This window comes from Schistosoma haematobium, chromosome 7 (genome assembly GCF_000699445.3).
Source record: "Schistosoma haematobium chromosome 7, whole genome shotgun sequence".
In the NCBI taxonomy this organism is placed as follows: domain Eukaryota; kingdom Metazoa; phylum Platyhelminthes; class Trematoda; order Strigeidida; family Schistosomatidae; genus Schistosoma; species Schistosoma haematobium.
Genome location: NC_067202.1, coordinates 2,040,318 through 2,052,191, shown reverse-complemented (window position 1 = coordinate 2,052,191; position 11,874 = coordinate 2,040,318). Strand labels below are relative to the sequence as shown.

Below are 11,874 nucleotides of genomic sequence, written 5' to 3'. Positions count from 1 at the left end.
AGAGATTGGTAGGGGCGGAGTAGCCCTATACCTATGACTTTGCTTGATAGCTCACCAAGTCTACGCTCAAGAGTTAATCACTCTGTATGAATCTGTCAGTCTCATTGAACAACTGTAATTATTCAGAAATGTGAAGTTAACAACCCGCTAGAGGCAAAGTCAGACGCCTTCACGCTTAGAGAGAATATTTACAAACGAATAATTCTTAGTTGACCTCTCAATCCTGGCTCTCCTGAGCAAAAGTAATCATTCTTCACTGCCTCAAATTCTACTAGCAAAACTGGGATAAAATATCACACTAACAACGCGCGTTGAAACCACAAACGGTTGACTGTGTCAGCTTTACAGATCAATCTACCGCAGGTGAACTAGTAAGCCTACCTTCAACTTAATATGGACGCTCATTGAGGTTTCTCGCTACACACGATCTTAAGTACCACAAAACAGTCTGTCCCGTAAACGTTCCCCAACCAGTAATTATCCAGAATCCCACCCTTCGGATGCTAAAACTCAAAAGGCACTACCGGACGCAATATTAATGGACTATCAAAAGCAGGACACATAAGCCGTTCGAACGAGCATAGAGCAACTGCAAAACGGCAATAAGAAAAGACAGGCTTCGGTATCAGATAAAACTAACCCATAAATATGTTTCCAATCCGAAAAGCTTATTCCACTATGAAGTTTCTCTTCGACAAGCCGAAACCGAGGTTTCTCAATTGTTAGGTCCTAATGGCCCTATTGGCAGCGACAGTGACGCCACCGATTTACCGGCATAACAGTACTTTCAGAAACTTTAGTCATTCCGTATCAGCTACATGAATGTGCGCTTCACCTGCAACTCAACAGGACTTTTAGGATTGAGGCTGAGCACTGACTGAATGTATCAGAAACTGCAGTATCTAAACAGTGACACTTCTTCCATTCCGAATATGGTCCATTTGATCATACAAAAAAAGCAGCTTATTCTTGGTAAAACCGTCTGGCGTGGTGTTCTTACATTCGCAAGCCGAGGCATGGTACCAGAAAATTGAAAGCTGGCTCACATTACACCAATTTTCAAAGGAGGATGACGCGGCGGATTTTCACGTGAACGGCCAGTAGCACTTCTCTCCGTACCGTCAAAATCTATGGAGTCCCCGATATGCAATGGTCCGCGTGACTGTTTACTATCCATAAACTTCTTTTCACCTCAACATCACGGCTTCGGGAAGGGGCATTTTTGTATAACCAACCTACTGACGGTGTCGGAAAGATGGATAACCATCCTTGATCGCAGAGGAAAGATTGACGTCATACACCATGACTTCTCAGAAGCTTTTGATAAATATGTCTAATCAATAAGCTCAAACGGTTAGGTATCAAATCACCCTTAATTGACTGGCATACTTCACATTTAAGTAATCGACTTCTTAAGGTTGTGGTGAAATTCGCTTTTTCTCAGGCCATAGAATGTCCTAGTGGAGTCTCTCAGGGTTCAGTACTAGAACCTCTTTCTTCTTAGTTTGTATAGACGACCTTCTTCAGCAGGTATCGCTGGATTTATTGTTTTTACTGACGATGTGAAACTCTGGAAAGACGTTTGCAACCAAGATGATAAGCTGGAACGTCAGGAGGATCTGACCGGACGTCAGAGTTGAGCGGACAACTACGAACTTACTGTTAACTCCCAAAGTGTAAAGTAGTCCATCTTGGACATTTTGCAGACTAGTAACTCCCCCCTATTACGCCAACCGAGACAAAAACACCCTTCGAACAAACCTTGCACTAGCAATGATGAAGTGCATTTTTGACCAGCTCGATGGTAGAACTCTCCACCTAGTCTTCAACAAATTTATTCGACCCCATTTAAAGTATGGGTATTTAGTGTTCCGTTTCCATTCCATCCAGAACAATTTAAAATCATCTGGAAGCGATGTGGAGCATGAGAGCTTCGTCTTGAACCCATTTTAGAAGAGATTATTCAAGATTGCCAAAGTTAAAAATTATAATGCCTGTTTGCGGATGACATTTGGTCTACGATCAAGCAAAGTAGCACATTTTGTTTCAACAGACACAATCACATTGACCGCGAGTCTTAAGCTGTTTTCAGCCTTACACGGTAAGGCAGGGAAGGCTTTAGATTTAGGATTACTAATTGATTAGTCGGGTCAATACATTTATTTGGGTAGTTTCGGCTAATTTAGCCGTGAGTTTACACACAACCTGCTAGGGGGTTTACCCTGACGCCAATTCCAGTTTGGGTTTGCGCGTATACGCGCAACTATAGTTGACTAAACTGTCTGGTTTCCGGTTGTCAGATTGTCCTGATCTCACTCTCGTGTTGTTTCTGCTTGTTGTAGATTGCTGGGTCATATGCTAATCTTTTTTCCTCTCCTCCAGCCTTCCTCAATCACACTACGTTGTATGTTCCCCTAATACACAAAGTACCTTTTGGCTAGACGCGAACCGTTACATTTTTACTTCTTGCTACTCATGCAAGCCATTAAATGTGTAGTTGTCGGTGATGGTGCTGTTGGAAAAACCTGTCTACTCATCAGCTACACGACAAATGCTTTCCCCGGTGAGTACGTCCCAACCGTTTTCGATAACTACTCTGCTAACGTAATGGTTGACCGGAAACCTGTGAACCTTGGTTTGTGGGATACAGCCGGTAAGTATAAATATATTTAAATGCTCCCAAGTCCGTGATTGTATTAACACGTATATTATTTCTAGGTCAGGAGGATTACGACAGACTTAGACCACTCTCATATCCACAAACTGATGTGTTTTTGTTGTGCTTCTCCTTGGTCAGTCGCACATCATTCGAGAATGTTCGTAGTAAATGGTATCCGGAGATATCTGCCCATGTTCCAAATGCTCCCATTATTCTTGTCGGAACAAAACGGGATCTTCGAGATAGTCCCAACGGCCTAAAATCTACTACGTTACCCGTAACCTATTCGGAGGTTAGTTGCTACTACACAAATAGTTCACATATATTTATTAACTATACTTGATATGAAGGGTTACAGTGATTATTTTAATGCAAGTATGTAATCGAGTAATACTCCAAGTGTACGTTTGAACAGGATTAGAATGTCATGTTTTTTAGTTTGTTGTTAGACACATGAAATAATGTTAACATTCGTGATCGCTTATACATGTATTAAAGCCAGGGTGATGAGTCCGCTCTTCCAAAATGCTCTCATCTGATCACGCGTAAATAACCACTGTCAGAGAACTACTCTGCTTTTTCGCGGTACGAGGCAAGTTAGCATTCTTGGTTGTTTACGCGTATTGAAATGGTAGTTTGACAGTTAGTTTACTCCCTTAGTATGGCTGTCAACGCTTTTCACAACCAGTTTTCTGCAAATTACTAAACAGGAACTTACGAGTTGCTTTTAGGCTGCCATACAATGATCTTATTCCCCTGTATTCTATTTGCACGTAGTTGGTGTAACTAAGGATTTAACTTGCTAGTTTCATTACTCTGTGCTAGCTCGGAAACTTGAGCCGATGCATGTATCTGGTTTCACGTTACAAATAGCTGACTAACTATGACTTCAAAGCATTCCTTGGTGTAGGGGGACTTTACCTTAAAACTAAGTCCAATTAGAATTCGACGAGTGTGCGCCCTTAACCTTAACTAATATACTTTGTAAAATGTTGGATCATGTTTTCACAACTATCAGTTTCAACTGCTCCATTACAATTATGACCATATCATTCATATTTTTGGTAACGGTAAATCAAGCCACAAAAGGGGCGATCTGTGTTCCATATTTGTGTCGTTATCAAATCACAACTCTGCATAGTGGTTTTCCGTTTTACATATTGTGTTGATTGACAATTCCACATTCCTTTAATTGTCGCTGTATAGCTGTGCAATCCGTGTTACACGTGTGTATACCGTATTAAGTAGTTAAAAATTGTCAACTCGAATCTATTTTGAGCCGATTTATTTCGTCGCTCGACTTTTATTCCATTTCTGTCTAATGGTTCCACCGAAAGCTATTGTTTATACTTTTTAAAGCACTCATAAATAAGTTGATCACCACTGAATATTGACTCAGTGCCCTGAGATTACAATGTGATTGAATGTTCCTTGAGTTCTGTGAAGTTCTTTGGTGGCTTTTTCTGGTGTTAATTCGTTCGTAGTTTGCTATTTGCATATAGAGTCATAACATATGGAGTCAGATTGTTAACTCGAGGGGAACTTGTCTTTTGGTTTGACCGAGATGCTCTGCACTGCCTAACTTACTACATAATATTGTGATTTTCTGTCCATTAAGTGCTATTAGATTGATTGTCCGTATATCGTATTGTGGAACGTTTGTAGTTCTGTAGTTGATTATTTCAGTGATTGATATGCATTTAAATAGTTTTCCTTCAGCATTTGTTTTTGTTTTGGTGAAAGCGTACATGAACTAGAAATATATCGGAAGCACTGGTCTTGAGTGATACAAACCAGCCGATAACTATCCGACAGGTTAACTAAATGGAGGAATTTTGTTGTAAAGAAGTCGACTTCAAATGGTGTTAGATTTGCGAGAACAGTTGTTGTTTCTCAGTTGCCCACATCGTTGAACGATACTCCTTGAGAGACCTGTAAATTAAACTGGACTGATGATAGTTTTGACAATGTGGGAGCATGACCACAGCGTACAGAAACGATCCGTATGAGTGTCTGGTCACAGTTTTTTCAAGTAGTTTTGGAAGTGTTACTCTTTTACTTCTAGGATGTTACTGTTCGCCATTGGAATCCGTGATGTATCACCCGTAGGATGTATTACTCTTAGGGTCAATCATTTCTGACCTCCCTTTGTTGTGGGTTGGAGCATCACTCCAAATGCTGGTTTTCTGAGGCAAATTGCTTAGTGCCAAATTGACACCTGATATGCCCTCATTTTTCTTGTCTTCCAAAGCAGAGAATTTACGAGGACACTTCAAAAAAGTTCACAAGCCAAGAACAAATTACTTGTCAGCTGACTATCGACTTTCCCATCGAATCATCAACTAGTGGAACTTATTACCTCAGCACGTAGTTGAGGCTCCATCCGTCGATTCTTTCAAAAGAAAGTTGGATCAACTGAGGGACCACCATTGCCAGGACTAACACAGGCTATCAGGCCTCCTGTCCTTCCCAAACTGAAACTGAAACAACTTATTCCGTCACACTCTTATACTGACCTGATTGTCATGATGAAACCTAAAAGAACCAGTGTTCTGAGTGATGTAACTCGACTGAGTCATCACGACATATAATCCCTAGTATCGTATATAAATGGCAGTTACGGTCTTGGGTTTACTGGGTATAAAGTAGTTAGTCTTTTTTCACAAGATAACAGTAACAAGTATACGCGCTTTATTGTTTATTATACGGGATTGTCAGCACATATTCCCAGTATTCAGTAAATGTGTTTATTTTCCAATTAGCAGAATTTTACCATGAGTAGTGACAGTATGATGTCATTTTAGGCTTTAAACTATCATTTGATTATTTTTTTTATTGACCATTGTTATTATTCAGGGTTGCAGAATGGCAAGAGAAATTAAAGCTGTGAAGTATCTGGAATGCTCTGCTTTAACTCAGTTCGGATTAAAAGATGTCTTTGACGAAGCTATTCGAGCAGTACTCATGCCTGAAGGAAAGAAAAAGAAACATAGTTCATGTGAATTAGTTTAATATTGGGATAATATTGCTCCAGTTGTTGTTGTGGATGCTTCCATAGAGTAAACATGCAAGTGGGCGAGACTGTGTGTTTGTGAGCTTATTATCCTGTATAATTAATTTATTTTCACACTTACTTGTTATCGATCGACTGACTGGTCGCCACAATCACCAACACGATCCTATGCAAGTGTGTGTGCTTGTAGGTCGTCGTGTTTGTGGTGACACAACCATCTTTTCTAATTATCCGGTTGATATTTACTATTCACAATTACACACATACACACAAACAGACAATAGAATCTCTTATAATTTCGACTGTTCACTCCGTTTTCCTTTGTTTTGAATCTCAGTCCTGATTTTTCGCTTGTTTTAATTTTTGTGTTCACACATGAATGACCGTGCATATTCTTCACATTAATTTACCAGTGTAGGAAAGCTGACTTATGTAATATATGTTAATATTTGTATTTGAGTCGTTTTTTCTCATTCAGATCTATGAGTATTGTTCTTGTGATCCGAATCGTACACACAGACGTAGTCATTGTGCTTCCCTCTTTAGTCAATTTCGTGCCTCTCTTTGTTTTCTTACTTGGTGTTGCCTGATTTTTCTCTCAAAATTGCGTCTAAGAGAACCGTTGCCACTGCCTCCATCCCCCTTATGCTAACTATTCATACATGATCTCTTTTGGTTATATTCGAGTTGTTCTTTTCTCTTGTGATTATTGTCATATTATGAAACATAAAAATGCAATGTAATTCGATTCAAGACAACTACAAACCAGTATTTTGTACGCACCCGATTCGTTGTTAATGGTGTTTTACATCACACAATTCATTTGTTCCAACCAGTGTAGAGTGAATTTTCGAAAGAAACTTTTAATTAGTGGATGGCATGGTCAATTTATATTACCCTATGTCAGTCTAACAAATACCTGTAAGCCTGGTCTGTCTTTGTTATCTGTTTCACACTCAACCTTTGTTTTCATCTGACATCCTCTTCTGTAATTTTGCGACTGTGAGATGCATCGTTTCTTTCTTAATTTTGTATGTTGAATGCGCCACTTTGAAGAAATTAAAACAATAAGACAGACTATCTTATCTAATTATCAATTAATCATGATCATATTCTCTGTTGATACTGATACATGACAACTTATGCATCACTGAACTGATTAATTTATCTGCATTCATTACATATTAGTTCTTGATGATCATTACTTGTTGTTTCACGACTGCATTATAAAAGATGCATATGGAACAAATGATAACCAGGAGAGTGTAGGATTTTATTATGTATATATATATGCATATTTCTGTATTTATCTCTACTAATCAAATCATTTGTTTGTTTTCAAATTGTGTCTGTGTGTGAAAAGTATAAAAGTGCAGAATGCTTTTTGGTATATTTTATGTTTTCTTTCTTTGTTTATGATCTTTCACTTACGTAATGTACTACCCTAAGTTGCACACTGTATTTTCCGACGGTGTGCGCATTAATATAATTTTATTGGTATGCGAAAGTTTCTATATTTTTAATAAACTTAATCTACAATGTTTAAATTTTAAAGCACTTTGTTGACGATATCATTGAGTAAGGTATTTGAAATTTGATCTGTTTTTCTTTTTGAATCATGTATGAGAAAAATTAGACTGAATTTGCACAGCGATTTGCCGAAAAAGTTTACTGTCACAGTGTACTGAATTCGGGCATATCACTGAGTCTCTTGTCAGTTATGTTTTCGCACAAGAAGTCATCACTTGCTGAGAAAAAACGTTTTTTACTGATAGGCCTCATAGTTGCTGCAAACGGCAAGCCTGGCTCCACGAAATTGAAGAGGAGGGTAGTAATTAAGTTCACACCTAACTCTAACCATTTTGCTTAGTTCACTGAACCGTTTGCTTCAAGTAGTATGGGTATATTTGAATGTTCAGTAGTTAGACACGAGTGTGCGTGGATCACTATGGCATACTTTGTATTATATCCTTAGCTATACGATTATTGCGAAATACATTTGTCAATTTAGATAAGCTGACGTGTACGACCATCTAGTAACGCATACACCAGTACGGGCAGCCTAATTTTTATTTATTTTATTTGAACACAAATATATTGGTACAGGAGTGCGCCGAATATATATGCGCCACACAAAACAATGAGGATCTAGGAAGAAAAAAAGTGAGGAACGTAAAAGAAATAATAACGAAGAGATTGGTGTAAGGTAGTGTAATAATAATAATAGCAATAGTAGGGGAACAGAAGGGTACAATCAGAAGAAATCTTTCAGTTAAGGAAGATACAACCACTTTTTTTATGAAGAAAGTAAAAGAAGGTTACAGCAGGATCGCCACTGGCTTCTATTCGGGCAGCCTAAAGTTCCGGTTGTCCTTGCCTGTTAAGTCCACAACGCCAATCACGGCCTCCGCGATACGAGTCTTATACTACAAACAATGGGTTTATATGCAAACGAATCAGAATCGATAAAGTAAATGTTTATATTAAAAGCTCGCCTAACGTTGTGCAGGACAAATAATTGCAGCATAGATTTGGCATTCCCATTAACAACACAAAAAGTAATGGGTACATTTAAAGAACTAGAATTCCGTTTTCAATTCGTATGTTGTTACAGTTATTTATATAATTTAAGGTGACGAAATTGGTGATGATCTTTGGAAGTTCACGAAGGCTAGTTTAGCTTATGTATTGTCACCTAAACTGGTCATTACTTATACCTTACATGGAACTAAGAGCGAAATGAGTATAAATAATTACAAATTCTATGAGACAATTCGCACTAAGTCAAGATTACAGTAAACATTTTTTGTTAGATGTCTTGTGTTTATAGTTCCAAAGTCCGACCTGTCCGAAAAAGGAACTAACACAAGCGATGAATGCCGACAACCAGGCTTTCTTGTACGACGTAAAAGATAAAGTACAGGTAGCGATCTAACAAAAAATATAAGAATGATATAATTTTGATCTACAATTCCGTACATGTATATGTTTTCAAATGTTTATTTACCGAGTGATCTTACTATCAGCACTTAAATTTCTCCAACCGGCTTCACAAATTATCACCGAAATATAACGGTGAGTTGATAATTCATAAAACGTTTTTATACTACCCATTGTACTTAATGTTCATTTCACATGTGGCAGTGTGCAATCTTCCTGGATTAAATGATTGTTATTAAAAGGTCGACATTTTCGACAAATTCTCTTCAAGTTCTACAATTCATATATCCAAATTAATAATCCTCTACAGTACAAACGAAACTTGCTCAAAACCCTTGGTTACCGAATACGCACTATATATTCTGCGGATATAGTTGAAGATGAGCTAAACACCTTGCGTAATACTTTTAGGGAAAACGTTTACCCTAGAAAGTTTATATATATATATATATATATATATATATATATATATATATATATATATATATATATAGATCATGAAGGTGAGAATAGACGAAATACAAACGGTGAGGAAGAATTCCCTGTTCATGCGCCTACAATTCAGAGGGGATGCGGCTAGTGAAATATTAACTCAGATTACATAGGACAATACAAAAATCTTTCAACGCCGGAGAACTACGATTAGTGTTTTTTTACGCGCCCAATGGTGACACCGGGGCTAAAAGATGAACTACATAGAATGACCACCTCATTTTGTGTTTGTCAGTCCGACTCCTCCCGTGGAGCAAGTTTTATTGATCGAAGTTGCAGGAATTTACATTATCGTGCTCGTGAAAAAACCTCCCAGCTTGGCTAAGCAAAGGTTTGGTGAAGAAAATGAACAGTCAGTCAGCTACAACGTAGGACCAGGCACATATGTGCATCGGTCCAGGTTGCCATACCTCATTAGCACAGCAAGATCAACACCGGATTCATAAAAGTAGTTAATTCAGAGGTGGTAATATATAAAAGAAAGATTGCAATAAGGATATAATACAGGAAGAAAGAATTAGTTCGTAGAAAGAAAGATATGAAGTGATTTTAATCTCATAGTTTAAGGGAAGACAGAGAGTGTATACACCGACGCCATTGTGACCGATTCTGAGTCATGTCACCAAGAGTCTTCAACCATTGGTTACGAAAGTCACGCGGACCCAAACCAAGTAGTCTACATCTCCCAACATGGCTCAGATTAGAAGTTAGTGACTTCAAGGACTGATGCCATGTTTTGGTTTGGCAGCCCCTTACTTTCTTCCAACCATCTCCAACACCGGTTTGCATTGCACGTCGTGGTAATCGGTGTTCAGGCATACGTAACACGTGGCCCAACCATCTCAGTCGATTAAGATTCACAACCTCATCAACTGATTTACCATCATTCCCTAATACCCTTCGTCGAACCTCACTATTACTTACCCGGTGATCCCAGCAGACGTCAGCAATATTTCTAAGGCATCTGTGGTCAAATACTAGTAGCTTACGAGTATCTTCTACTCTTAATGGCCAGGTTTCGCTGCCGTAATGTAGGACAGAACGAACTGCCGCACAGTATACTCGTCCCTTCATTGATAGACGGATATCTCGCCTTCGCCACAGGTGACGTAAGTTGGCAAAAGCCAAACAAGCTTTTCGAATCCGTGCTGAGATTTCGTCAGACATCAACCCATTAGGGCTGGTCAGACTTCCAGGATAAGTGAAGTTGTCAACGCGTTCGACTACTTCACTCCCTATCCTTAGTTCAGGTGTTGACGCAGGCCAGTTTTGAAACAACAACTTTCATTTAGAGGGAGAGAAGCGCATTCCAAACATTCTGGCATTGTTGCTCAGTGCTACCAAAAGACTGCATTTTATCAGCGTCTTCACCAAACAAGACTATGTCATCTGCGTATTCTAAGTCGATAAGTGGACCTCCTGGAAGGAGATCAATAGCCGAGAATTCAGTCGACGAGAATGTTATTTCCATCAATAGGTCTATGATGAAGTTAAACAGAAATGGAGAAAGTGGACAGCCTTGACGGACACCACTTGAGGTTGCAAAAGTAGATGACAATTCGCCATAAGCCCTGACTCGATTAGTAGTGTTCGAGTAAAGAGCCTTTACAAGGTTTATGTACTTCTGAGGTACGCCTTTCAATGACAGACACTGCCACAGAATCTCGCGGTCTACAGAGTCAAATGCTGCTTTTAAGTCAAGAAAGACCACCATTGTCGGACGCCGCTAAGCATGCCTGTGTTCTAGAACCTGACGAATGGTGAATATGTGGTCGATGCAGCCACGACCAGGTCTGAAGCCAGCTTGGTTCTCTCGTGTTTGCAGTTCACGAGTCTTAGTAGGCGGTTGATAATTATCGAGGCTAGTATTTTAGATACTATATTTGTTAAACTAATCCCTTTGTGGTTGTCACAGGATGATTTTGACCCTTTCTTATATATTGGGACGATAAGTGATTGCGACCAGTCAGATGGGATAACGTCTAACTCCCAGATCTTAGTCAACCTAATCGCTAAAATTGGACCACCATCCTTAAAGACCTCTGGAGCCAATCCATCTGGAACAGCCGCCCTTCCTCGTTTCAGATTAACTATAGCCTTTTGAACTTCAGCAAGAGTTGGGGGACCTACTTCAATGTTCCATTCACATTGTCTGGGAATGGAGGGTAGTTGTAGAGTAGCTGAAGGCCAGCTGAACTGTTCCCTAAAATGTTCCGCCCATCTTTCTAAACGTCTGGACTGTGAGCAGGTGAGAGTATAGTCTTTTTCCGAAATAATCTCACTTACACTTGACTTAATAATTCCAGTTTCTTTTATTAGTCTGTAGAGCTGTCTTGTGTTCCCTATAGTCGTCGCCTTTTCCATCTCTTTCCGTCACTGTTCGCGGTCGTTCCTTAGACTTTTGCTTAACCTAGATCTGATTTGTTTACGCTCTTCATCATGTTCAGAACCTGATGGGACGAGTTTGCGAGAATCCATCAGTGTGATAGACCTTGAAGAAATCCACTGGTTCTTTGTAACTCTGTGGTTTAGGTCACTAATAGATGTCACTGCTGTTTCCACAGCTGATTGTATGCCTTTCCAAGCAACATCTGGGTCAGCCTCGTCTTTAGAACTACCTAAGTGTGACCTCAGTTGTTCCTGGAACCTACTCTTGGTTTTCTCGTTACTCAACTCAGTTCTGACGGGTCTTTTTAATGTGGCTTTTTTGCGTCCAGTGAGGCGCAAGCAGATGCGTGTCCGTATTAGGGCGTGGTCGGAGTCCAAGCAG

The 11,874-nt window shown here is 39.3% G+C and overlaps 1 protein-coding gene across 1 annotated transcript; it reads left to right on the top strand.

Moving 5' to 3' along the window:
• Positions 1-1,977: 1,977 nt before the first annotated feature.
• RAC1_2 (Rho GTPase protein rac1) lies at positions 1,978-9,035 on the top strand. The gene is made up of 3 exons (XM_051217788.1): positions 1,978-2,653; positions 2,719-2,951; positions 5,516-9,035. The coding sequence occupies exons 1-3, from the start codon at positions 2,476-2,478 to the stop codon at positions 5,669-5,671; spliced, it is 567 nt and encodes a 188-aa protein (XP_051064211.1). The 5' UTR covers positions 1,978-2,475; the 3' UTR covers positions 5,672-9,035.
• Positions 9,036-11,874: the final 2,839 nt, after the last annotated feature.